Below are 27,416 nucleotides of genomic sequence, written 5' to 3' on the forward strand. Positions count from 1 at the left end.
GGTAGTAGGACATGTTTATCAGAGGACACCAGCAGCAAGTGGACATGATGTCTTATTCATTTCAGCTTCTCATACGATACAATACTGCACTGACAGAACTACAGCCCCCTACTATTCACATATTTAATTAAATAATAATCTAGAAAACAAGCTCTATATGCAAATGCATCTACTGCCTCATTTTACAACTGGTCATGTTCGTTTCATACTGAACTTAATCTGTTGATCAGAGGCTTGGGAAAATTGGATTGCAGGATTTTTGGTCGTCCTTTTAACCTTCTGGACCAGCGTGGTTCCACAATACATCAAGAACATTACAATAACGTCAGCGCCATCTAGTGGAAGTAAGTTGCACAACGAAAAACCCACAGAGGCTGGAAAAGATAATGTGGAAACCTATTATTATAGGAGACAAATTTGAATGAAATCCAAACTGTGCTGCTAAAAGCCAATCACATTTACCCAAAATGACCATAACAAAAGCATTTCAAGGCAAAGGCACAAACTTTTTACTATGCAAAAATGTATCATCAGACAGCAGCTTCCAGATTGTGCATCGCTTTGTACTTTTTGGTCATGCAAAAAAAAAGTGTGCATTATTTTTCTGAAACATAAAGGGATTCTGAACAACATCACTATATCTGTGCACACAACTAGCACTCGATAGCACCTAAAATCATTTAGCTCACAGTTCACAGTTAAAAGAGTGAAACTAGTGAAGTGAACACAGAAACTAAAAAGAGTGAACACAGAAACTAGTTGAGGTATTGCATCGTGGTCCAATCATGGCTCATATTCCTGGAAAGCACATTTAAAACTGCGTAAACGTGTTAAGTTTCCTTTTCATTTTCTGTAGGGATGAAATTCCCACACGCTTCCAGTGGAAAATGTTGCAGTACAGTACGCAATAAAGGTTTAGATGTGTGTATTTGCTGTGTAATGGTCCTTTTTTCTTTCACCATGACACTGTGGATCTGACGTTCAGCCCGGTAAGTTAACCTCCAGTGCTTAATTTTTTATCCTGAAAAATAAATAAATAATTAAATGCAAACATTTCTGTAAAACATTTCACTTTTAAAGTCTTAGTTCAAAATGTCCTCTAAGCTTTTCTTAATTAGTATTTTGATTGCTATTTTGAATACAAGTCCTGTCCTGTTTATCCACGTGTCCGGTTTACCTGTTTGGCGCGGTCCACACACTGAATGTACAGAGATGCGATGTTGGAACAGCTCATAGTTTGACCTTTATTCTCAGCGTAACACTTCATTATCTGACTCTGTAGATCCAAACACACTGGCTTGATTTGATATCGCCTACAGAGAGAGAGAGAGAGAGAGATTTATTGGAAAAACTTAACACTGATTTACTGATCTTGAACCAGGGTTATTATTATTAGCTAAAACTTAAACTATTAAAAACATTTATGTTCATTAAAACAAAAGTCGAAATTGAATGAAATATTAATATGAGTTGAAAATTAGAAAGGTTGCTTTGGCAATGAACTGAAATTAGTTTAAGTTGAAGCATTACAATTATTAACTGTAAATTTAAAAAAACTGAACTATAAATTAAACCTAAATAGCAATTAAAATGTTTTAAATAAAATGACAAAAGCACATACTAAAAATTAAACTGGTCCCACTTCATATTATGTGTCTTTAACTACAATGCACTGATATTTAAATTAAACATTTGATACAATGCACTTATGCACAAACATATTTTTATATTGTACTATTATTATGCACGTAATTACATCTATAATTCATTTCTGTAATTGCAATACAACATGAACACAACAAGTACACTGTACTTATTTTCTGATGTAAGTACATAGTTAAAGACACCTAATATAAAAATAAAAGCTAATTCCAAATATTAGTAAATCTGCTCTTGCACACTCACCTGAAGCGGTTGTTTGCGCTTTCTAAGCCTTTCCTGTAATTTTCAGCTGTGACTTTAGTGAATTGAGCCGCCTGTACAACAAGAGATGGTCAACACATGTAATATTATTCATATGCAGTGAAGTTATGGAGAGTATATGAAAGATGGGATGAATAATTTTGCCTTTTCCTGCATCTTGGCGATCTGCTCCCGGAACAAAGCGTCCTGATTTTCCAGATCTTTCTCCCTCTCTTCCAGCTTCTGAGCCTAAAGATAAAACATGTTATGACCGGATCAACCTGTAAATCTCCCATAAAAATAATTGATCACTGTAGTAAATAGAGTTAAAAGGCACTTTTTTTTTTTAATGCACATTGAAAAAAGTATTGCTCACACTTGACCTCTAAACTGAAAAGTCAAGTCAAATTTAGACCAAAGGCTGTATATGTGTGTGATAAATTAATGAGCATTAAACTGAACTAATTTAATCTTGTGTTTGAGCATTCACTCACTCACACTCAATAGAAATGTCACAAATCTCTCTGTAAAAAGTGAAAGAGTGAGTGATTGTCAGAATGAAGGTGCAGCGTCTTACCTTCCTCTCCGTCCACTGAAAGACACGGGCAGATCAAGAGAAAGAGAGACATGGAAAGGAAATAAGCGACAGTGGAGTTAAGCAGCAAAGCATCACCAGATCAATTACTTCATGCATTTGGACATTAGCAATAAGCAAAGATAACACGAGCAGATCAAAGTAGAGGTGATGCAGAGAAAATGTTACGTAACATTGTTTTGCACGTCTATCCATCCATCAATCTATCATCTATCTACCCATCCATCCATCCATCAATCTATAATTGTGTGGAGAAGCTGACTTACATAATACTGAGTTATGAGGCGATCATCCTGAGCGTTCAACTGCTCCCTCCTGATGGCGTCTGCTAGAGTCTGTTGATAAGACGCCTTCTCCTGATCCAGAACCTTCTGGACCTCATCCTGAATCTGGAGTCGGGCTGCGGCTCGAGCCTGAGCCTGAGCTTCAGCCTTCTCTTCCTCCAGCCTTACGAAAACACACAGTTTAAACCCTAAAACTCACTGCATTCTTGCGTATGTTGTTGAAAGATCTTGATCAGTGTTTACTGTTGTCGCATATCACGCTCTGCCATCTTCATCTCCTCGTTCAGAAGCTTCTGGAGATCTTCTCCGATCTGCTTCCTGAGCTTCTCCTCACTCACTAAACAGAAGAAACACCAACATTTGAGCGTGAGATGAAAATTCACCCTATCTATTTTCAACATGCATGTTATAGATCTTATTATTACAGTTATTATTATAATATAGGTACTAACAATGAACCGACCCCTAAACCTAACCTTAACCCATGTAGTTACTTTAAATTACCCAGTACTTTCTTAGGTAAGTACACTGTGAAAGTACTGGTACTGTAAAATAAAGTGCAACCAACAATTCATTTGGGCATGTTTACTTATTATTATTATTTTATTTATTCTTTACTTAATCAAAATGCCACAACTGGTCATTCTGGTGAAAATTCTAGTGATAACCTGCTAAAACGTCAAAATACGGACATCAAGTCAAATTTATTTGCTTTTCACAATAAACATGTCACAAAGCTTTACAGAAAGTCATGATGTTCATGCCTTATTGTCGTATTTAGCAGATTATGGCTGGACGATATCATACTTTACATTTTGCGATGATTCAAGCAATCAAGCCGTTGACATTTGCTATATAATATAAATTGTTTTACGTCAATGTACTGAATGTATGCGACTAAAGTTGGACATACTTACACAACTTTATATAAAGAGCTGGCCGATAATATAGTTAACATTTTGCAAAGAAATAAAACATCAGGGAGTTTAGACTTTGCTATGATGTATATTGCTTTATATGAATATACGGCATGCATGCAAATAAATTTGGACATATTGGTGATGGTATAGTTACATTTTGAAATGAAATTAAAAATCAGAGAGTTGAGATTTGCTATATAGTATATATCCCATTATGTGAGTATAGGCTACTGTATGTATGCATTTAAAGTTGTAGATTATAAATATCCAACTTTATATAGAGAGCTATGTGACAGATAATTTAAAGGGGTGGTATAATGCACTTTTCACAAGATGTAAAATAAGTCTCTGATGTCCCCAGGGTGTCTATGTTAAGTTTTAGCTCAAAATACCCCACAGATATTTATATATAGCATGTTAAAATTGTCACTTTTTGAGGGTGAGCAAAAACGCATCGTTTTTGTGTCTGTCCCTTTAAATGCAAATGAGCTGCTGCTTCCGGCACAGGGGGCGGAGCTTCAACAGCTTGTGTCCTTTTACCTCACACAGACATGCACTGAAAATTTCAAAAACTTTTAGCCTTTTATGTTCAAACCAGAGTCAGACAATGATGGAGACACAAGAAGAAGTGATAACATGTAGAAGCAACAGATGTATTTATGTAGGTTATGTGTAGTTACCTTCTAGTCATTGATTAGCATTTTCTGTCATGATAATCTATAAATTGTGTTCCGGGGGCGGGGATTATGCAAATTTTAGGGTTTGTGATGTCACTAACCCTGGAGGAATGTCGTGTAGTCTCTACCAGCCGTTTGTTGTAGTCCTTAAAAAGCAATTTCTTTAAAAGAAAATATCTCCCTTTGCTTTGAACTTTGAGCGTCGTAACTTTGCAGATGTTGTTTATGCTCAAACAGCAACATTACGCACTAACTAAAGTTAGAAAAGTCAAATCATAATCAACCACCCCTTTAATTGACTTTAAGTCTGAGTTAAGCATTTGTATAAAATACTGAGATACAATTGGAGTATTTGCTGGTCAATCGATCAAAAAATTAAGCAGAAAGATTGTGGTAAGACTAATGTACCGGATTATGAACTTACCAACATGTGTTTGTGGTGGAAAGACCTCGACTTGGTCGATTAAGGAAGGAACAACAACAGGAGGTGTCTTGGAAGGCATTTCATTAGACAAAACCACATCTGAAGCAGATCCAGATGGTGACACAGTAGACTCCTCCATGACAGATACAACGGGATCGGGTATGGAGATCGGGAAGGGTGAAGTCTCAAGCTCTACAGGTGAAGGAACAGGTAAGTCCATGGGGTCGGCAGATATTGCTTCAGTAGCTAAAGTAGAGGAGGATGGAGTCTCTACGGGTTCAATCGGTACAACTACAGGTTCAATAGAGGACTCTGAAGATGTTACAGGCTCAGTAAGTGGGTTTGTGGTTGGTGGAGGTGGATTGGTTACAGGTTCAGTAGTAGAGGTGGTGATAGGGGGGGGTATTAAGGGTTCAACAGGTGCACTGGTTGAATCCACTAATGGAGGAGGGGTTATTGGTTCACTTGAGGCTTGTGAAGGAGCATTTATGGGTTTAGCCGGTTGAGGATCAGGTACAGGTATGTTAGCAGATTCAGGTTGAGGATCAGGTACAACTACATGCTCATTACCAGTGGGTGGAGGAACTGGAAGACCCTCAGGTGACTGAACAGATGAAGGAGGTGTAGATGTTTCCTCAGTCACATGAGGCACTAAAGGTGTTATTGGCTCTGGAAGAGGAGGAGGGACCAAAGCACTGGCGTATGAAGGAGAATGAGGCATTATGGGTACATGACGTTCATCTGGAACTGAAGACTCAACCGGAGGAGTTGATGGTGATCTGGTTGGCGCTTGCGGGCGAACCACAGGTGGAGACTCCTTCATTCGATCAATCACTCTCTCTGAAAGCTGTGTATCATCAGATCAGAAATAGCATTGAGATACATTTTCTCTTGTTTATTAAAATATGTGCACAATTGCGTTTTTTTACAATGATAACTGAGAACATTTTCTGCATCACCTAAAAGTTTAAGTGTATGATTGTCCCACAAGGATCTCGTATAACTTGTTTGTCCAGATTATTGTTGTCCAAATTGAATTTACTAATCTTTTTCAAACTTTGTGATATTAATACCAGGATTCGTGGACATTCATTAGCTGATATTGCGTTATTTTTTATTTTATTTAATGCAAATGCAAGCAATTGCAAATAATGCAGGAATTGATTGAAATTAGCATTAATTAAGTACTTTGCCTAAATCATGGTACAGCATACCAATAATGTTATTCATTGAAACTGGCAACCAAATTCATGTACCATGGTACTACAATATGTCTATAGGTAATACGAAAGTTGACCAGTCATGTCTAGGTGTAGTATGCATGCATGCTTAGTATGCAGATCAGGTCAACATGCATGACCCATAGGCTATATTTAACATAACATACCCTGCACAGCAGTACATTTTGTTCTACACCCATAAAATCTCCACAAACAGTGCATTTCTTGCACTGTTCACGATATTCCAATGACATAAGACTTCGACTGAAATCTCCACAAACAATGCATTTCTTGCATTTTTGCACGATATTGCAACGCTACAAGACTTCGACTGAATCAGTGAAACTGCAGCTCAATTATTACAATAACAAACTTACGTTCTTAAGCAAGCACCACAAGTTTTGTATGAGGAATAGAGATTATGAAGCTATAACTAAAACCTCTTTTTCATAAGTTTATTGTTAACTAGTAACTTGCACTTACCCGAATGCCCTTTACGAATGTAACCTCATCGGCCTCATCGAGGGAAACGTGGCGCGAGCTGCTGTTGCCTCCCATCACTGCGACGGTGTACCTTTACCTCTATAGTTTAATGTGATAATTATTGTACATAAAATACCAAAAACGGGAATAAGCTCATGGGAAATTCAGTACGGGCTTCAATATCTGCCGAAAAGCTCGTGTTCAGACCGACCCTTCCCACTCAGTCTCTCACCCATAGACTGCTCACACACCCTGAGGAATTTCTGTCCACAGACCCGCGTTCATTCAAACCTCCGGACAGACAGCGAATTATATTGCCATATAATAAACGTTTATAATCGAGAATAAATGTTTTTTCAACATACGTTTTATATGTAAATTCTTCTGACTGCTTTTCGTTATGTTTGGGGGCGTGGCTAATATAATGTAATCCAGAATATATATATATATATATATATACAGTAGGCCTACAGTCCAAAAGTTTGGAAACATTACTATTTTTAATGTTTTTGAAAGAAGTTTCTTCTGCTCATTAAGCCTGCATTTATTGGATCAAAAATACAGATTTTTTTTTAATATTGTGATATATTATTACAATTTAAAATAATTGGTTTTCAATTTATTATACTTTAAATGATCATTTATTTCTGTGATGCAAAGCTGAATTTTCAGCATCATTACTCCAGTCTTCAGTGTCACATGTGACATCCAATCTATCACAGTCATGATCCTTTAGAAATCATTCTAATATTCTGATTTATTATGAGTGTTGGACACAGTTCTGCTGACTAATATATTTGATGAATAAAAGGTTAAAAAGAACTGCATTTGTTCAAAATAAAAAAATATTTTCTAATAATATAAATCTTCTTTACTATCACTTTTTATCAATGTAACACATGCTTGCTGAATAAAAGTATTGATTTATTTCAAAAAAAGAAAGAAAAAAATTACTGACCCCAAATTACTGACCAGTCGTGTATATTGTTGTTACAAAAGATTTCTATTTTTAAAACATTTGCTTCTTTTTTTTCTTTTTTTTTTAAACTTTTTATTCATCAAAGTATCCTAAAAAAGTATCACAGGTTATGAAAAAATATTAAGCAGCAGAACTGTTTCCAACTTTGATAATGAATCATCATATTAGAATGATTTCTAAAGGATCATGTGATAGACTGGAGTAATGATCCTGAAAATTCAGCTTTGCATCACAGAAATAAATGATAATTTAAAGTATAATAAATTGAAAACCAATTATTTTAAATTGCAATAATATCACAATATTACTTTTCTTTTTCTGTATTTTTGATCAAATAAATGCAGGCTTGATGAGCAGAAGAAACTTCTTTCAAAAACATTAAAAATAGTAATGTTTCCAAACTTTTGGCCCGTACTGTATGTATATATATATATATATATTTATATTAGGCCTATATATATTTATTTTAAATGATGTACATTTATAACACTATACCTTGTATTATATTACCTTTGCATCAGATTACAAATAAACTAATTTACGCTGCTGTGATGGTGTTTCTGTCAAATTGACAATTTTCTCTCTTCCGACTGTCGTTATCATTCTCTCTGTATATTTTCCTATTTTGAAAGTTGTGGAAAACGCTATTTGTGGAGTTTTTCTGTTGCTATGTGAGCAAATGGAAACAAGAAAAATATATTTAATGTAGTCTCTCATGCAATTGGGGGCGTGGCTAATATATGTAAATAATACATGAGGTGATTATTATTATTCAAAATGGTAAAAACAAACTGTTTCTGTGTACTAAAAATGTAAATCATACACTTGAAAACTTTTTAGCGCAATCCCTCATCATTTTAATGTTACAATATTAATAATAACTTCATTAATTATTGTATTTTGGTGGAATAATGCTGAATTTTTGTAAAGAATACTGTGGGTTCATGAAATCAACATGAGCCACATTCAATAAAAAGCCTAGGTATTGATCCCTCAGACACATGGAGGTACAACGCTTTTAAAGCCAATAAAGAAGACAAAGATTTCCTTTAGTTTATGAGGTCTCTGTGTTAGCTGATAGAAAACAGTTTTTTTTTTTTACACAAATCCATGCAACATTACAAATTCCAGCCTCATGACCAACACTCATACAGTTTTGGCAGTCTTGTTTTCTACAGTATTGCTTTAGCTCACCCTGACGAAGCGCTAGAGTAAGGCGACAACAAAAAGTCAAAACTGATATAATGACTACAGCTTAAAATGATTACAAAAATGTATTACATAACCTTTTGTTGTCATATTTACTTTATTATTTTACACATGTAAGTGGGCCGACACATTCCGCTGACTAACCGAAACTGGGTGTGATTAAAAAACGGAAAATAAATAAATACTTGTATGGAAATGAATACAAACTGGGTTCGCTGCAAGTCCTGAATGAAGTAGATCTACGTGAAGTAAATATGGTGGCAGGAACAAAAGGAGTGTCTAATTCTGCAAAAAACAATCTGAAACAGGTCAAAGGATTGTGCAAGCTTACAGACAAATGCTCTAACAGACCTACACACACATCTGGCTCAAAAACAGCTCATAAAATTGGCCCAAACACACTTCAAGCTCTCATCCATTCACAGTGAATCAATGAAAAGTGACAACAAACACACCCGCACAGAACTAAAGAGGTATTGCAACTCCTGTACAGTTTACTCTGCCTTCTTGTGGGCTTTCTCTCCTTTCAGTGCCACACGAATGCTGGACCACACTTCCGTGTAGAGCAGCGTTCCCAGGAACACCACGCCCGTTCCCACCCAATGCCAGGCTGTGAAGGGATTACTGAAGTACAGGATGGAAATAATGAGGCTCAGAAACTTGCGCAGTGTCACCACCAGTGTGACCGTGAGCGAGGCGCACTCTGTGGTCAGGATGAAGACGCCGCGGATACACACATATCTGAGAAAACCTGGATAAGGACGATATATAAGCAATATAAAACTGACTCTTGGCATGCAATTAGGATTCTACAGTCCTGTCCGATAAAGCCCATAAACAACATGTTAATACGACAAGTATGAAAGGATACTGGGTGATGACGTTCATCAGCAGGTAAAACCACATGACTGGCATAGACTGACCAATCACAGGGATTTCCACTGGGGCTTTGAGAGAAAGTCATCGGTTTTAACTTCTTAAGGCTTATATTCACAGAAATAAACACTTTTATTCCACAAGAATGCATTTAATTTATCAAAAGTGACAGTAATGATAGTTATACGATTTCTATTTTAAATAAATGCTGTTCTTTTGAACTTTCTATTCACCAAAGAATCCTGAAGAAAAAAAAATTTGTTTCCTCACAAATATTAAGCAGCAAAAACTGTTTTCAACATTGATAACAATAAGAAATCTAAAGGGTCATGTGACACTGAAGACTGGAGTAATGATGCTGAAAATTCAGCTTTGATCACAGGAATAAATTACATTTTAACATATATTCACATAGAAAACAGTCATTTTACTGTATTTTTGATCAAATAAATGCAGCCTTGGTGAGCAGATGAAACTTTAAAAAATATATATTTTTTAACTTCTTGAACAGTAGTATATATAGATGAGGACTAATTTACTAAGGCCATGTTACTTTACTCCTGGTATTAAGATGCGTTTGGACGCTCGGATCACATGTAGACTAGGGAGACACATTCCCATTTTAGCTTTAAACATCTTTAAACTTTCTGGTTCGGCTTTCTTAAGCCAACTTAAAGTTTGTCTTGACCAACTTTTTTTCCAAATAAATTTATCTTCAAACCAAACCTAAAAAATGTTCACTCATTAGATCAGTAGACGGAGAGAAGACGGTCTTCTGTGGCTGTTTGAACACATTCGATCACATGAGTGTTTACACTGCGAAAGCAATCTGGTCAAATGTGTTTTCAACTCTCTCTGGAAGTGTCGAAAGTGAACGAGCTCAAAGCGTTTTAGACCCCGTTTACACCTGTATTTAGTGTCGTCTACATGTGATCCGATCGACCAGAACGCATCTTAATACCAGGAGTAAACGGGGCCTAAATGACTCCCTGTTGAATGAGACTCACAGCTCTGGCTGAAGAGCACGCCGTGTTTGTAGATGTCCGTTGACAGCAGGAGGAATCCTGGTAACGGCAGACAGTGCTGAAATAAAGGCCGAGAAATTACACTTCATCCCACAAACTCATATATGACAGCATCATATGTACAGTTAGGGACTCACATTGTAGAACAGAGCCTCCTTCGAGTGTTTTCCATACTTCTTGTACAGAGTTTCCTGGAAAATCCCCATCCTTGCAGACATCAGCAAGGCGAACGTCAGCATGGCGATACCTGAAACACAACAGCACTGATTTAATGGAATATCCAGTATGGTGACTGGTTATGGGTACTCTAAAATAAACAATAAAGTTCAGAAGGATTTCACTTCTCACGTTTACTCTATAACTGTTTTAGGGTAGGTTCAGAATAGCATACTAACACACTCCTGATACAATTTTAGCAGTATGCAGTATATACACAACCATTCAAGAGCTTGGGATGGGTAAGATATTGTAATGATTGTAAAGCTGAATTTTTATCATCATTACTCCAGTCTTCAGTGTCACATGATCCTTCAGAAATCATTCTAATATGATGATTTTATGCAACAACAAAAAAACATTCATTATTATTTTCAATGTTGAAAACAGTTGTGTAATTTTTTTTCCCAAAATTCTTTGATGAATAGAAAGTTCAAAAGAACAGCATTTATTTAAAATAGAATATTTTCTAACATTATAAATGTCTTTACTGTAACTTTTGATCAATTTAACTCATCTTTGATGAATAAAAGTATTGATTTATTTTATTTATTTCCCCCAAAATAAAATTTTAATTCTTACTGACCCCAAACTTTTGAACGGTCGTGTTTAATGTTACAAAAGCTTTAGATTTCAGATAAATGCTGTTCTTTTGAACTTTCTATTCATCATAGCATCATGAAATAAAAATGTAAATAACTGTTTTCAACATTGATAATAATCATGAATGTTTCTTGAGCATCAAATCATCATATTAGAGTGATTTCTGAAGGATCATGTGACACTGAAGACTGGAGTAATGATGAGTAAAGAGGATAAATTACACTTTACTGTATATTCACATAGAAAACAGCTGATTTAAATTGTAATAATATTTCACAATATGACTTTTTGTTTGTATTTTTTGATCAAATAAATACAGCCTTGATGAGCAGAAGATACTTCTTTTAAAAACATAAAAAATCTTACCGATCTAGAACTTTTGACCGGTAGTGTATATATATATATAAAAATGCTGACCCAAACTGAACGGTCCTGTGCAAATCATAAGTGAATTACCGTATGAAACATTCTACAAATAATGTGGATGCAACCATTTTAAATGCTTATTTTTAGTAATGCCAAAACATTGAATGTGTAGTGAAGATATTACCCAGAAGCCAATGCATGAAGGCATAAACACCATCTTCCTCTGTGGCCCCTTTCTCAACACTCTACATAAGGATCAAACCTGATGTATTAGGTGCAGATAAAATGTGAAATAAAACATTGAAATGCAAGTATGTTGTGCCTTTTATAATATGAAACAAGTACTAACACAGTATTTTGCAACTCACCACTTGTTTGGCCGACATAATAGTGCATATGAAAATGCCCAGAGACACCAGCGCGATGGAGAGATATTTACTCATCGAATATCTGTAAAGTAATAATGTGACTGAACAATAAACTGAAAGTTAAAGAGGACCTATTATGCACTTTCACAAAGTCTTGATTTAGATTTAATTTTCCAAATATTCTCCATTGTTGCGGCTCCTCTCTTCCCAGTCTGTCAGTAACGCTCTGTTTAGTTCCTGTCTCTATGAAGCCCCTCCTTCTGAAAAGCACAATGCGCTCTGATTGGTCGGGTGGATCAGTGTGTTGTGATTGGTCAGTGTTTGGGAAATGTCCCGCCCCTTACCATAACCTCCAGTTTTAACACACTCCTAACTAACTCAACCAGGCCCCGCCCCTTTAATCTGCGCATTAATTATTTAAATTAGGAATATTGTGACATGTTCGTTCCCGGAAGAAAACTCAAGACTACAATGGAGGCGTTTCAGGGAGTTCAGAAACACTGACACTGATATAGAGAAGAACTCCCGCTGGAGGGACTTTGTAACTTTGCAGAGCTTTTTCATGCTCAAACACCAACATTACACATTAAAGAAAAGATGAACATATAGAAAGACATAATAGGTCCTCTTTCAGTAATGATTTTGTGCATGATCTTCAGCATACCTTTTCTTCAAGATGACAATACCGAGAATCATGTTTGCTATTAAAGATCCCTGTGAACAAAACGAGAGGTTAGAAAGATCTATAAGGCACAGTCCAAAGCAATGAATGAATGAAACGAATGACACTCACTGATCTGAAGATCATATGCAGTGGCATGGCGATGTTAAAGTTCAGGGCGTAGTTATTGATAACGCTGACGGTAAAGAACATAGTCACCATGATCACATAGTTACTGCAAAAGAAGAGGGACATTGAAAGTCATGAAAGACAGCGACGTTAAGCTGTAGCTTCTGATGGACAAGAGGGAAAATCAATCAATGCTGAATGCAAATAATGTAATGCATCTAACCATATGAGCATTCATACAATATTTTTCTGCAAATTCATCTGTTACTTGGCAAAATTAGGCAGATTCCAACATGAACAGATTTGCATGACATGCCCTCATACTGAAAAAAATAAAACATTAATTAAACGTATAAATTGCAATGCTTAACTAAGGTCATTTTTATTTATTTTACAGATGCCCACCTGAAGTACAGTACAAAATCTGTCCTGAAGCAAAACCAGTTAAGAACCACTGAATGTAAGAGATGTGTCTTATCTGGTCTGTGATTCTAGATTTAGCACAAAGACTGTAACATAAGTCATCTTGCTGAGGTTCAAAACTGCACGACTATGTTTGGAATGGAATGTGAGTGTAACACCGGAGTTTTCAAACTGGAGTCCAGGGAGTGACAGGAGGCACGTGGAAAAGTCCAGTTTTTAAAAAATAAATAAATAACTAAATGAGAATAAAATAAATCATAAAAATAAAATAAGTAAATAAATACATTAGATAAAAAAATATTAAAATATAAATCAATAAATATAAAAATAAATAATAAAAATCTGTAAATTATTATTATTATTATATAAAAAAAAAATGTGTGTGTATAAACTGGGTGTTTATAAAAGATATTTTAAGATGGGCTCTCTCACATAATCATATTTGGGGGCCAATGGCATCTAAAATATTGAAACCCCTGGGTTAACGTACACTGTGCAGTACAGTATATTAGCTTTCAAGTATATGAAACATTATGCAGAATGCTATACTGTTGTCACAACACCACATTTAGCAAGTGGTATCCAGTTTTCATATCCGATATTCAATGCAAATATGAGTTACACTTTATTTTAAGGTGACGTAGTTACATTGTAATTACTCAAATAAGTAATATTAATTAACTACATGTACTTACTATAGAGTTGCGGTTAGGGTTGGGTTTAGGGTTAGTTCCTTGTAATTATGCATCATTTACTGTTATTATTATAGTAAGTATATTATGTAGTAATGTGTAACTCATGTCACCTTAAAATAAAGTGTTACCCAAATATGTACACCATGAAAAAGCATGCACACTAATATATATATATATATATATATATATATATATATATACACGCACATATACATATCCATAATGTTCACAATACTGATCTGTCAAAGCTCTCTGAACTGAGCTTTGACTTGCAAACCGCCTGTACCAGTGACAAAGCAAGGCGTTCACCTTTCACCTATAATAATATAATAATTAATAATGGTAAACTGCCTTTTACCACCCCGTTCAACAAGCAAAACTGGTTGTTTCAGTAAAAATGCATAACTGTGCATTTCATTTTTGTAAAAATGAATGAATAAATGAATGCACAATTGCACATATAACATAATAGGATGGGAATCAATCAAGCAAATCATTCGACATTCACCTATAATGATCAATGAATTTTCACTGTCTACTAATCTAGTCTGAGAAGCCAAAAGCAAATGGTTAGAATTAAAATGCACGCGTGCACATGTAAAATGTATAAATTATTAACCTGAGGGGTATGTGTGGCTTTTTGCGTCCAAAGTTTGTCTCAAAGATGAACCCCTCCAGTGCGATGAAGGCAAACTGGGCAAATGTGACAATATTTCCACATCCTGGGAAATCCCTATAAAATATGTGATGTAAAGAAGTGAGAACTGACAGCATATCAGAGATGACTGACACTGAATGATCATAAATGAGAGAAATGCAACTCACCTAACCAAAAGTTCCAAAAACACAACATTGCTGCAGCAACCAACAAACACCAAACTGGTCGCAAACAGCGTATTCATTGTTAAAGGCTAAAATGAAACACTTATTTCAGCAGTTATTTCAGCTTTACACTAATCCGGATGCTGGCATTGTGAATAGATACATTTGTAAATGTTCCTGCACTTCAATGAACACGTCTCCCGACTAGCGACAGACATGCGTTCCTGCTTCCCACCTCCTCTTGTGGGATTTGTAGTTTTTTGTCTCTAATTTAGAATGCATTCGGGTGTGAATGAAAACTACATTTCCCAGCATCACAAACGGAAGCGAGTAGGTTTATTCAAACGAACAAACTTTGTCAGTATTTACATTGGAGTTGCATAATCGCGAGAGGTAGTAATAAAATAGCTTTTAAATAAAATTAAGTAAATAATAATGCTAATACTATAAACTATGTAAAAAAAAATTGCAGCGCGTCTCTGCGTCATTTCAGGCTTTTAAAGTATCTCTACGTGTTTCCGGTGTCGTGGCGATCACACACAGAACAGTTTTACTCTTCAGTCAGTAAAGCAGCTGATACACAACACAAACATGATTTCATTATCGGATTCACAGAGTAAGTCAAATTTATTGTATGTTTGCGTTATGTTAATCGTGATAGAAATAGTGAAAATGCGGCTTTAAAGCTGGAAATGTTCTTAAAGTGATGAAAGGGAATGAATGAGGATAGACGGCCTGGCCTCTAACAGTACAATCAAATATAGTAAAACTATTTAAAAATTAATGAAGAACGGCGATGCCATGGTAATAGCACTGCCATTATGGTTTTATTGATTTATTTCAAAAAGGCAAAGTGTACATTAATAAACATCCATGCATGTAAATTTACCCAAATTAGCCCGAAGGCTAGTGTAATGTACTATAGTATGTAAATATGGTAATCATTAGATTTATAGACCATATTATACTGTTGCTGTTCTATGGTATTGCCACATTCTATCTATCTATCTATCTATCTATCTATCTATCTATCTATCATCTATGTCTGTCTGTCTATCTATCTATCTATCTATCTATCTATCATCTAGGTCTGTCTATCTATCTATCTATGAAAGATATATTACCATGGCATTCTCTGAACAAGTGCTGTGGTGTACCATGCAAATACCATGGTAAATGGTAATAAACATTTTCCAAAGCATAAAAAAGAAAAAGCTTAATAAAATTGCAAGTTTTACAACAGTATTACTTGTATTCTTGAAGTACTGAATGTTAATTTCTGCAACCTCTCAAATATGACTCATTTGCATGCAGTTAACTCTCTACAGATTTGTAATTCAGCACTAATGAAGTCTGTTCTTGTGTTTGGTCAGAGATCGGGATGGGGCTGACGGGTTTCGGCGTGTTTTTCCTCTTCTTCGGAATGATTCTGTTCTTTGATAAAGCACTCTTGGCCATAGGAAATGTGAGTGTGTGCTTTAGCATGGAAACAAAGTTGTGTTTGATTGGAGTAAAATGTGATGTGAATGCTCAGATTTGTGTCATGAAATGAAACCCTGCTTGAACTGAACATGGATGTCTGTGTGTGTCTGTAGATCTTGTTCGTTGCAGGTCTCTCATTTGTCATCGGGCTGGAACGGACTTTCAGGTTCTTCTTCCAGCGGCATAAAATGAAAGCCACCGGTTTCTTCCTGGGAGGTGTTTTCGTGGTGCTCATCGGATGGCCGATTGTAGGCGTAGTTTTGGAGGTCTATGGATTTTTCCTTCTTTTCCGGTGAGTTGTTGTTGTTGTTGTTGCTGTTGTATAAACAAACCCTGACAGGGTGGTTTTGCATGACCATAAAGGGGTTTATTTTTATTTATTTAAAGCTACACTATGTAACTTTTTTTGTTCAAGATTAACAGATTTAAAGTCAGCATGAAACGTAAGTTGCGATAGTCTTTTCTTCCCTGTTGTAACCATAGGCTGCAAAAAAAAAAAAAGATATGGATGACATGTCTCCACTTCCTTTGACTGTAGAAAATGTCACCGAAACATCCCAGAAAGGTTGTTGACGATTACATAATTTAGAGCGCAAGTCGCTCACTGGTATCAAGATCCTGCCCATAGACCTTATTCACAGCAGCGCCATCTTTGATTTTTAATGGGAATGAAAGCGAGGCTGTGAGGGATAGACGTACATCTCTTCAGTGGGTTGTACTGTTATTTCATGTGTGGCTGACGAAACACTGCAAAATTATCTTTCCAAGAAATGTACAAAAACTCCAGACAACATGAGCTGTGGGAATTTTTTAATGATCTAGCTTTTACAGCGGATACCAAGCTGTCTATCCCTCACAGCCTCGTTTTTATACCTGTCATGGCGCTGCTCTGAATAAGGTCTATACTCCCACTCCTGCGGACTTGATCGCAAACACAGCTGTCAATCATGATGTTACACCACGTTTTTATAGCATATTTCAGCGTGGAGGGAACATCCTGGAGAAAAATATTATTTTAAGTGTAATTGAATTTTTTGGTCTGGCTCGCGTCCCATTTGATTACATGGAGAAGGGTGGGTTTTATGAGCTATACTGCAGCCAGCCACCAGGGGGCGATCAATGCTTTAGCTTCACTTTTCAGGACGTTTGCGGCACACCTGGTTGTAACACCAATGTGGACACCAATCTTACCAATGTGTGTATTATCCATCCTAAATAGTACGTGAGATAAAAAAAAAAAGTGTTTTACAAAGCATTGTATATTGAAAAGAGCATGCCAAAAAGTCCCCGGATGGTCTACTATTTTCGAAGTGTGGCTCCATGCACACTTTAACGGCTAATATTACCCACAACCCATTGCGCTTTGGAGGAGGATTCGGTTCAGAACTACAAACACTAATTTATTATGCGATTTTATGATGTGATTGTGTCTTAAAGCTTGTATACTCTTCTGCTACACACTCTAAAGTATGTACTTTTTCTTCACAATAAGAGTATATACTTTTACGGCGTAGTATAAGTAGTTCGCAAACAAGAACAAATGAAGGGGCGGGGCTTGATTTTGTCCATGGGGAATTGATTGGATGGTTGTGGTTTGCTATTGGTCGATCTCATGTGAGTGACAGGTTGCCCCGCCCTCACGCCAGTAAACGCATCATCAGAGAAAAAATGTCGCTGAAAGAGCGAGAGGAAGTTATTTTGATTAATGATCATCATGAGGGCACATTAATTTGTCAAAAAAATGATGTGCATGGATAAATCATTTATAATAAATACTGTTTTTTTGGTGAATTTTAATAATACTTGATTTTAATTGCATCTCCATCTATTTTCAGGGGCTTTTTCCCAGTAGCGATTGGCTTCATTAGGCGGGTGCCTATTCTGGGATCTTTACTGAACCTTCCTGGTATCAGTGGAGTAAGTCAACCACAGTTCACTGGTTTGGTATTTTGCACTTGCATGACAGAAATCCTGTCAAATGATTCATTCTGACGATTGTTTTTGTGTTTCTCTTTCAGCTGGTGGATAAAGTCGGCGAGAGCAACACTATGGTATAACGGTCAATGGTTTAGTTTTCTATGAGTGGCTCATATTTATATTTGTCATGATGTGCTTCGGGCTCGGCGTCTTGCTGGCCGACCTCTCTGAACCACAGATCAGATTTTTGATATTTTACCTGTGAAGAAGTTTGTGTTTTTTCTGGGACTGATAACCAAACCAAGTCAAGCGCTGTCATCGTTGCTGCATCACTCGTCTCCCTCCAGGGGGCGACGGGGACCACCGACTGCTCCCCGACACGACGACGAGCGAACGATGAAGTTAACCTGAAGGAATCACTGGGTTCTGAATAAAGTCGTTACTGTTTTTAAAAAAATAATGTTTTTTACGTGCCAACTGGTTTGTCTCGCTCCTTTTTAATCATCGACATCATGAGGCTAATTTGGACGTTTTCCACATGAGCTCCACCTAGTGGAGCGGAGACTGTTTCATCTCTTCGTGCTCACCAGGAAATTCAGCAACCTGCGTGATATGCTGTTATGATACATGACTGACTTGTTTAAGTATTTGTACATACTTGAAATGTGAGACTAATATACATTTTTACCGACAAAGATTCTGTTTAATAAATGGATTAAATCCTTGATGGTCCCAGCTAGTGTTGCCCGACATCACATTTAAAGCCTTATACAAGTGCAAACATTACACAAAGTGTTTATATTCGTAGCATTTGCCTTACATATTGCACTTCAATATCAACATTTAGTGCGTACATTGAGTAGCTCCTGTAACCAACAGTCATTTGGAAGAGTCAATCAAAAGTTTGGACACGCCTACTTATTCTTTATGCCTATTTTTCACATTTTGTGATCAAAAGTGAGAAATGAAAACTCTCATGTTTGAGTTTTTTCTTTGTCTGGATTTCAGTTCTTCTTACTCTATCAGGGCATGCATCAACCACCTCGAAATGCATCATGGGAGGTTTTTAAACCTGAACGCTTGATGCTTTTCCTTCACAATCTGATCCAATGCATGCATAAAAAATAAATTTAGTATGCAAATCAAATGTTGACAAAATTTATATTTGTTTACAAAGCGAATTTGAGCATAAACTTTTGAATCAAAAGGTTTTTAAACATCAATTCAGTGAATTGTATCCAAACTTTTGACTTGTAGCGTATAATATTTGCTATATTTCACCATAAGCTTTCAGACACCAAGATCTGGTTTACTGTGTTTCTGATTATTTTAAGTATGTAAATTCAGACCTAAATCATTTGATAGTACGATTTATACACTGTCCGGCCAAAAAAACAAAAAGTCTCTGTTTGGATTTAAATATGCAAATGCTTAAGAGTGTGTGATTGGATCCTCATTGCAGTGATTATTATGTTTCCAGCATGTTATATGTTTGGCATCAGTTTTTCTAAAGTAGTCTTTAAATGTTGTGATGTTATTTCCATCACGAGGTGCATCAGTTTTTGGTCCAGATCTTGTGTTATTGAGTCCAGTCTCCTCCAGCACATCCCAGAGACTCAGTGAATGTAAGATCTGGACTCAGACGAGACAATTCATGTGTGAAAATGATTATTCATGTTTCCTCACAATCTCACAATCTGAGCCTGAGGAATCTGGACATTGTCATCCTGGAATATGGCCATAATGTGTCTTCATACATGGTTGTTTAAGAGATGAAAAGCTACACACTCCATCAATTATGGTTAGAGGAATTATTGCCAAACATGCTGGAAACATCATAATCACTGCAATAATGATAGACTCTTAAGCATTTGCATATTTAAATCCAATGAGAGACTTATTTTTGGTCGCACAGTGTATGTTTGCATTACTTAATACTAGGATTATTTTAAAAAATGCAACACCTCTAGTGAGCCGCTCACGGGAAAGCAGTGATCAAACATCGGACGCTGTGAATAAAAGCTCTTGGTCGTGAGTTAGCGAGCGTTACAGGTCTTTCAGGTCTTTCTGGATGTGCCACAGCATGTCTGCGCTCTTCTTCAGCTGCGAGATCTCGTCGCTGGTCAGAGTCATGTTGATCACACTGCCCACTCCAGCGCTGTTCAACACACACGGCAGGCTCAGGTAGACCTCGTCCCCGATCCCGTACATGCCCTGCAACACACATCTGCGGTCAGGACTGGAAATGGGTTTCATCACTGATTTACTGTAGGATATTAAATGAAGTTCAAAACGTAGGTTCGGGAGGAGCCTAAACATTCAGTCCTCCTGTCAATCATCATTATGATATACTATATGTGACCCTGGACCACAAAACCAGTCACATGTCGTACGGGTATATTTGTTGCAATAGCCAAAAAATATATTGTAAAGGTCAAAATTATCGATTTTTCTTTTATGCCAAAAATCATTAGGATATTAAGTAAAGATCATGTTCCATGAAGATATTTTGTAGATTTCCTACCGTAAATATATAAAACATTTATTTTTGTGAGTGAATGCTGCACAATCGTGAACATAAATGGAGAACTTTAAAGGAGATTTTCTCAATGTTTTGATTTTCTTGCACCCTCAGATTCCAGATTTTCAAATAGTTGTATCTCGGCCAAATATTGTCCTATCCTAACAAACCACACATCAATGGAAAGCTTATTTATTCAGCTTTCATGTGGTTGTATACATCTCAATTTCAAAGAATTGACCCATGTGACTGGTTTTGTGGTCCAGCTAGTGAAAGGGTTATGAACTGTCATGAATTACTCACCCTCATGTCGTTCCAAACCCGTAAGACTTTTGCGTTGTGTCTCTTCAGAAAATTTGGACTAAACCACTAAATTCATATGGATTAGTTTTACGATCTACTTTTTGAAGCGTCAAAGTGGCAGTGCCAAAGTGTCAATGGAGGGACAGAAACCTCTCATATTTCATCAAAAAGATCTTCATTTGTGTTCTGAAGATGAACGGGTTTGGAACGGCATGAGCGTGAGTAATTACTGACAGAATTAAACAAGTTTGGGTGAAGTATCTCTCTGATGTCAGTATGACAACATGCCCCACTATAGCATGAACTTGTTTAATAAATACATTGTTTTGGGGAAAATGGTGGATATTTCCTCGTGATGGAAATACTTTAGTGTCTTTACACTGTGGGAAACATTTACTGGATGAATGTGTGATAACTAACTACTTACAAGTAATCATATTATCACAAGAATTATAATTGTCTAATAATGTTAAATTGTCTAATATAACTTTATAAATGTCTAATATAACACTTTATTTTACAGTGTCCTTGTTACATATGTTACATGTACTTACCATAGTATTAACAGTAAATTGTGCATAATTACATGCGACTAACCCTCAACCAAATCCTAATACAACCCTAACCCTATAGTAAGTACATGTAGTTGCTTAATATTACTCAGTACTTAAATATATTAATTACACTGTAACAATGACACCTTAAAATAAAGTGTAACCAAATGTCTTTACTGTCACTTTTGATCAATTTAATGCGTATTTTCTGAATAAAAGTATTATTTCTGTTTTCTTTTTTTAAACTCAAACAGACCCTGAAGTGTTGAACATTAGTGTGTGTATTATATGTAGGGTTCAATAACCCTGTCCTGACCTTCACCATGGTGGAGACGGGATGGACTCGGTTCAGGTTCTTCATCAGACTCTCGCTCAGGTCGGCCACGCTCAAGCCGATGGCCCAGTTAGTGTAACCTTTCAGTCGGATCACCTCATAGGCACTGCGGTGAACACATCATACAAGAGTACTCATACTCATTTCTGTCTTAAATTTAACCAAACTGAATTATAAAGGATATTTATTTGTGAGATAACGAGACACAACACTGAATCAATCATGCAATGTAGTGAAGTCACGTGATGACAGTGAGTGATGCATACTTTTTTAGTGTTTATTGTTCCTTTCGCATACTAATTCATTAATTAGGACTGATATCTAAGAGATGAACTCATTGACGTACCTGTCCACGACCTTCTTGTGTGTTTCTTTCCAGTTCTCTCTGTCCGTGTCTTTGCCGATATCAGGATTGAGTTTCTGCAGACTGACTCCTGCCACATTAGTGCCGCTCCAAACAGGAACTGCAAAACAAACACACAGAGGCCATGAGTTCTTGAGTGATATAACATGTTCAGAATTTGATGGCAATATTTATGTTTATTGGTCATTAATAGAATGTATTTTATAAAAACATAACATTTTACAATTTATATAATTATATTATTACATATGTATAATTTATTATTATTCATATTATTTAAATCTTGAATAATAAATATGAATAATTATTTGAATAACTACTATTTTATTATTTATTATATTAATTAGTATTTATGCTAATAATGCATAAGAATTAGAATTATTTTTATATTTTTATTATACATAATCCCAATATATTTTATTAATTACATAATTTATTTTTATTTTATAATTAATGCAAATTATAATTATTTCACTAATATTTTTTTATTTATATTTTATTATGTATTATTTTTAATATATTTTATTATTCATTATTATTTATTTATATTTATATTTTAATTTATATTTTATACAATTAAATAAACAAATATTTATACAAATACTGTATAAATGTATTTTATATAATAGTAATATAAATATCTTTACTAATATATTCTCACACACACACACACACTGGTTTGTATCGTCTCACCGCTGGAGTCTCCGTGTTCTCCCAGTATCCACCCGCTGAAGCTGCTGGGATGGATGCCCAGCCTCTCGGCCATCAGGAACCGGAAGCGAGCCGAGTCCAGGTTTGTCCCGCTGCCGATGACGCGGTGCTTCGGGAGGCCACTCAGCTTCCAGGTCACGTACGTCAAAACATCCACTGTAGCAGAAAAACTGTTAGAAACGCAAATAAAGTGTGGTGTGTGTGACCGAGAGAGAGAGTGTTTGACTGAGAGAGTGAGTGTGTGTGTGACAGGGAGAGTGAGTGTGTGACCAGAGTGTCTTTACACAAATAAAGTGTGGTGTGTGTGTGACAGAGAGAGAGAGAGAGAGAGAGAGAGAGAGAGAGAGAGAGAGAGAGAGAGAGAGAGAGAGAGAGTGTGTGTGACCAGAGAGAGTGAGTGTGTGAGACAGAGAGAGTGAGTGTGTGAGACAGAGAGAGTGAGTGAGTGAGACAGAGAGAGTGAGTGAGTGACCAGAGAGAGTGAGTGTGTGACCAGAGAGAGTGAGTATTTGATTGTGAGAGTGTGAGTGTGAGTGTGTGACAGAGAGAGTGAGTGAGTGACCAGAGAGAGTGAGTGTGTGACCAGAGAGAGTGAGTATGTGACCAGAGAGTGAGTGTGTGAGACAGAGAGTGAGTATGTGATAGTGAGAGTGTGAATGTGTGACCAGAGAGAGTGAGTGTGTGACAGAGAGTGAGTGTGTGAGACAGAGAGAGTGAGTGTGTGAGACAGAGAGAGTGAGTGAGTGAGACAGAGAGAGTGAGTGAGTGAGTGAGTGAGTGAGTGAGTATGTGACCAGAGAGTGAGTGTGTGAGACAGAGAGAGTGAATATGTGACCAGAGAGAGTGAGTGTGTGACCAGAGAGAGTGAGTGTGTGACCAGAGAGAGTGAGTGTGTGACCAGAGAGTGAGTGTGTGAGACAGAGAGAGTGAGTATGTGATAGTGAGAGTGTGAATGTGTGACCAGAGAGAGTGAGTGTGTGACAGAGAGTGAGTGTGTGAGACAGAGAGAGTGAGTGAGTGAGTATGTGACCAGAGAGTGAGTGTGTGAGACAGAGAGAGTGAGTATGTGATAGTGAGAGTGAGAGAGTGAGTGTGTGACCAGAGATAGTGAGTGTGTGACCAGAGAGAGTGAGTATGTGACCAGAGTGAGTGTGTGACCAGAGAGAGTGAGTGTGTGACCAGTGACCAGAGAGAGTGAGTGTGTGACCAGTGACCAGAGAGAGTGAGTGTGTGACCAGAGAGAGTGAGTGTGTGACCAGAGAGAGTGAGTGTGTGACCAGAGAGTGAGTGTGTGACCAGTGACCAGAGAGAGTAAGTGTGTGACCAGTGACCAGAGAGAGTGAGTGTGTGACCAGAGAGAGTGAGTGTGTGACCAGAGAGAGAGTGTGTGACCAGAGAGTGAGTGTGTGACCAGTGACCAGAGAGAGTGAGTGTGTAACCAGAGAGTGTGAGTATGTGACAGAGAGTGTGTGTGTAATAGAGTGTGTGTGTTTACCTGGGTTGGACACCACGATGAGGATGCAGTTGGGACTGTATCTGACGATCTGAGGGATGATGTGTTTGAAGATGTTGACGTTTCTCTGCACCAGATTGAGTCTGCTCTCGCCCTCCTGCTGTCGAACGCCCGCCGTCACCACCACCACACGAGAGTTGGCCGTCACAGAGTAATCTGAAGGACAAAACATTTCACTCTCTTTTAAAACAAACCACTCAACCACATCGTAACATAATACAAAACATATTAACAACTGCTTAGCAACATCCTGGCAACCACCAGCATCATAGTGGCGACTTTTGCATGAGTGAGTAACACTGAGGAGTTGAGGTGACAGTAGAATAAATGAATGAGGCATGTATATGACAGAAGAAGTGCACTACCTTTGCCTGAGACGATCTTGGGTGTCTTTAAGAAGAGACTTCCATGCTGTAAGTCCATCATCTCCCCCTTGAGTTTGTCCTCGACCACGTCCACCAGCGCCAGCTCGTCCGCCAGCTCCTGCACACACACACACACACAACATTCAACAAATAACTCACAAATTACATATACTCATACTACACACAAGTATGTACTTGATTTTAAAATACATTTTTAAAACACTGACGTTTTTAGACAAATAATGATAGATAGAAATAGAAAAATTGAAAAATGTATATGTATAATATTAATAATAATTATACTACCGGTACTACTTCTAATAATAATAATAATAATAATAATAATATGAAGACCCAGGGGGGGGGGGGGAAGAAATAATAATATTAAAGAAATAATAATATTAAAAATAGATATAATAATGTTTTTAGAGACTTTCTTGCTTGAATAATCTCTAGACAGTTACACCTAGACATTATTGACATTTTGAGTCACAAAAATTTAAAATCCGAAATAAAATAATTAAAACTGAATGTTTTTCATAGAAGAAACGTATCGAAATCATAGTCTGTGTATTATATATCAATGTCAATGTCAAACACACACTCACACACTGCCATCTAAATGGGGACATTCCATTGGCATAATGATTTTTATACTGTACAAACTGTATATTCTCTCCCCTACACTAACCGTACCCCTAAACCTGCCCATCACACACACACACACACACACACACACACACACACTAACCGTACCCCTAAACCTACCCATCACACACACACACACACACACACATTAACCATACCCCTAAACCTGCCCATCACACACACACACTAACCGTACCCCTAAACCTGCCCATCACACACACACACACACTAACCGTACCCCTAAACCTACCCATCACACACACACACACACACACACTAACCATACCCCTAAACCTGCCCATCACACACACACACTAACCGTACCCCTAAACCTGCCCATCACACACATACACTAACCGTACCCCTAAACCTGCCCATCACACACACACACACACACACACACACACACACACACTAACCGTACTCCTAAACCTACCCATCACACACACACTAACCGTACCCCTAAATCTGCCCATCACACACACACACACACACTAACCGTACCCCTAAACCTGCCCATCACACACATACACTAACCGTACCCCTAAACCTGCCCATCACACACACACACACACACACACACACACACACACACACACACACACACTAACCGTACTCCTAAACCTACCCATCACACACACACTAACCGTACCCCTAAATCTGCCCATCACACACACACACACTAACCGTACCACTAAACCTGCCCATCACACACACACACACACACACACACACACTAACCGTACCCCTAAACCTACCCATCACACAGACACACACACACACACACACACTAAGCGTACCCCTAAACCTGCCCATCACACACACACACACACACACACACAATAACCATACCCCTAAACCTGCCCATCACACACACACTAACCGTACCCCTAAACCTGCCCATCACACACACACACACACACACACACACACACACACACACACACACACACACACACACACACACACACACTAACCGTACCCCTAAACCTACCCATCACACACAACTTTCCACAGTTTTACATTGTTAAAAAAACTGATTTACATATGAGTACGTCCATAAAGGGAGGTTTTAGTCACTTCTGGGTACAAATTTGTCCCCAAAATATAGTTAAGTAGGTACACACACACACACACACGTCCATCTGCGTAATATCAAAATGATTTCTCATTATGGCAAAATGATATGAAAAAGAGAGCAACTGGAGACTTTTTCCTGTATATCAGCGTCTCATCTAGAGATCTCTACAATATCTCAAATTGAGAAGACACCAAATTAAAAATAAATTAAATATTAAATTAGTAATTAAAAATAAAAACAGAATTAAATTAATTGTTAAAAATACCTCGTTGATTCTTATAACATGCTTATAATCATTTACGTATATATTATCATTCTGGGAAAAAACAATAACCTAAAAACCAGAAAGAGGAAAAATGTACAGGAATATTTTAAAGAATCCGAAAGGAAAAATACGAGGTTAATTTGAGGTGAAGCAAGTAAATCTCCAGAGAACATGTTGGTTAAATTAGTCCCAGATTAAGTTTTGCCTCTAACTATGTTGATGATTAAAAACCTCACCAAGCAACAATTCCCAAAACTCAGTCAACAGAGCAGCAAATGGAGAACCTCACCTCATAATCAAAACCATCATATAATAACACACAGATGATAGAAATAAAGCAGCATGTGGCACATTAATATCTCACCGGTACACAGATGCTCTTCAGTAAATCACACAGGCATCACAAGAAATCTGCTGTAATGAAGAACCTGATCATGTTTATAATATCTGCAGCTGTCTGTATAGATCAAGGTCACTTACA

The 27,416-nt window shown here is 37.1% G+C and overlaps 4 protein-coding genes across 6 annotated transcripts; 1 reads left to right on the forward strand and 3 right to left on the reverse strand.

Moving 5' to 3' along the window:
• Positions 1–485: 485 nt before the first annotated feature.
• On the reverse strand, positions 486–6,879 carry chchd3b (coiled-coil-helix-coiled-coil-helix domain containing 3b). 3 transcript variants are annotated; one of them, XR_014202682.1, is made up of 10 exons: positions 6,506–6,879; positions 4,803–5,649; positions 3,025–3,118; positions 2,764–2,944; positions 2,480–2,494; positions 2,068–2,151; positions 1,906–1,976; positions 1,178–1,313; positions 757–1,021; positions 486–712 (listed from the first exon to the last, which is right to left on the reverse strand). XR_014202682.1 is itself a non-coding variant. In XM_082159571.1 (9 exons), exons 1-9 carry the CDS (start codon positions 6,578–6,580, stop codon positions 995–997), a joined length of 1,530 nt encoding a protein of 509 aa, XP_082015697.1. In that variant the 5' UTR covers positions 6,581–6,879; the 3' UTR covers positions 486–994. The 3 variants fall into 3 exon arrangements, 2 of the variants coding, with proteins under 2 accessions (XP_082015697.1, XP_082015698.1); XM_082159571.1 differs by having other exon boundaries at positions 486–1,021; XM_082159572.1 differs by lacking the exon at positions 2,480–2,494 and having other exon boundaries at positions 486–1,021.
• Positions 6,880–7,578: 699 nt separating this feature from the next.
• On the reverse strand, positions 7,579–15,098 carry slc35b4 (solute carrier family 35 member B4). The gene is made up of 10 exons (XM_082159616.1): positions 14,881–15,098; positions 14,675–14,788; positions 12,941–13,043; positions 12,812–12,861; positions 12,148–12,229; positions 11,964–12,024; positions 10,732–10,841; positions 10,577–10,652; positions 9,565–9,640; positions 7,579–9,434 (listed from the first exon to the last, which is right to left on the reverse strand). Exons 1-10 carry the CDS (start codon positions 14,955–14,957, stop codon positions 9,188–9,190), a joined length of 996 nt encoding a protein of 331 aa, XP_082015742.1. The 5' UTR covers positions 14,958–15,098; the 3' UTR covers positions 7,579–9,187.
• Positions 15,099–15,204: 106 nt separating this feature from the next.
• golt1bb (golgi transport 1Bb) lies at positions 15,205–19,646 on the forward strand. The gene is made up of 5 exons (XM_082159618.1): positions 15,205–15,493; positions 16,251–16,342; positions 16,473–16,651; positions 18,195–18,276; positions 18,378–19,646. The coding sequence occupies exons 1-5, from the start codon at positions 15,469–15,471 to the stop codon at positions 18,414–18,416; spliced, it is 417 nt and encodes a 138-aa protein (XP_082015744.1). The 5' UTR covers positions 15,205–15,468; the 3' UTR covers positions 18,417–19,646.
• On the reverse strand, positions 18,954–25,099 carry ldhbb (lactate dehydrogenase Bb). Its single transcript, XM_082159617.1, has 6 exons — positions 24,942–25,099; positions 24,559–24,732; positions 23,046–23,219; positions 22,335–22,452; positions 21,971–22,094; positions 18,954–20,490 (listed from the first exon to the last, which is right to left on the reverse strand). The coding sequence occupies exons 1-6, from the start codon at positions 25,000–25,002 to the stop codon at positions 20,323–20,325; spliced, it is 819 nt and encodes a 272-aa protein (XP_082015743.1). The 5' UTR covers positions 25,003–25,099; the 3' UTR covers positions 18,954–20,322.
• Between the last annotated feature and the right edge of the window lie 2,317 nt (positions 25,100–27,416).

The sequence above is a fragment of the Leuciscus leuciscus genome (genome assembly GCF_965113295.1).
Source record: "Leuciscus leuciscus genome assembly, chromosome: 25".
NCBI lineage: Eukaryota > Metazoa > Chordata > Actinopteri > Cypriniformes > Leuciscidae > Leuciscus > Leuciscus leuciscus.

Excerpts from the sequence above, each read along its gene's own strand:
- chchd3b (XM_082159571.1), bottom strand. The coding sequence starts at position 6,580 with ATGGGAGGCAACAGCAGCTCGCGCCACGTTTCCCTCGATGAGGCCGAT. Across the intron at positions 5,650-6,505 it reads CATTCGTAAAGGGCATTCGG|CTTTCAGAGAGAGTGATTGA; the intron begins GTAAGTGCAAGT and ends GATGATACACAG. Across the intron at positions 1,022-1,177 it reads GTGTGGACCGCGCCAAACAG|GATAAAAAATTAAGCACTGG; the intron begins GTAAACCGGACA and ends TTTATTTTTCAG.
- slc35b4 (XM_082159616.1), bottom strand. The coding sequence starts at position 14,957 with ATGAATACGCTGTTTGCGACCAGTTTGGTGTTTGTTGGTTGCTGCAGC. Across the intron at positions 12,025-12,147 it reads TTATGTCGGCCAAACAAGTG|AGTGTTGAGAAAGGGGCCAC; the intron begins GTGAGTTGCAAA and ends ATCCTTATGTAG. Across the intron at positions 10,653-10,731 it reads AGGAGGCTCTGTTCTACAAT|CACTGTCTGCCGTTACCAGG; the intron begins GTGAGTCCCTAA and ends CCTTTATTTCAG.
- golt1bb (XM_082159618.1), top strand. The coding sequence starts at position 15,469 with ATGATTTCATTATCGGATTCACAGA. Across the intron at positions 16,343-16,472 it reads CACTCTTGGCCATAGGAAAT|ATCTTGTTCGTTGCAGGTCT; the intron begins GTGAGTGTGTGC and ends GTGTGTCTGTAG. Across the intron at positions 18,277-18,377 it reads ACCTTCCTGGTATCAGTGGA|CTGGTGGATAAAGTCGGCGA; the intron begins GTAAGTCAACCA and ends TTTCTCTTTCAG.
- ldhbb (XM_082159617.1), bottom strand. The coding sequence starts at position 25,002 with ATGATGGACTTACAGCATGGAAGTCTCTTCTTAAAGACACCCAAGATC. Across the intron at positions 23,220-24,558 it reads CATCGTGGTGTCCAACCCAG|TGGATGTTTTGACGTACGTG; the intron begins GTAAACACACAC and ends TTTCTGCTACAG. Across the intron at positions 22,095-22,334 it reads CACAAGAAGGTCGTGGACAG|TGCCTATGAGGTGATCCGAC; the intron begins GTACGTCAATGA and ends TGTTCACCGCAG.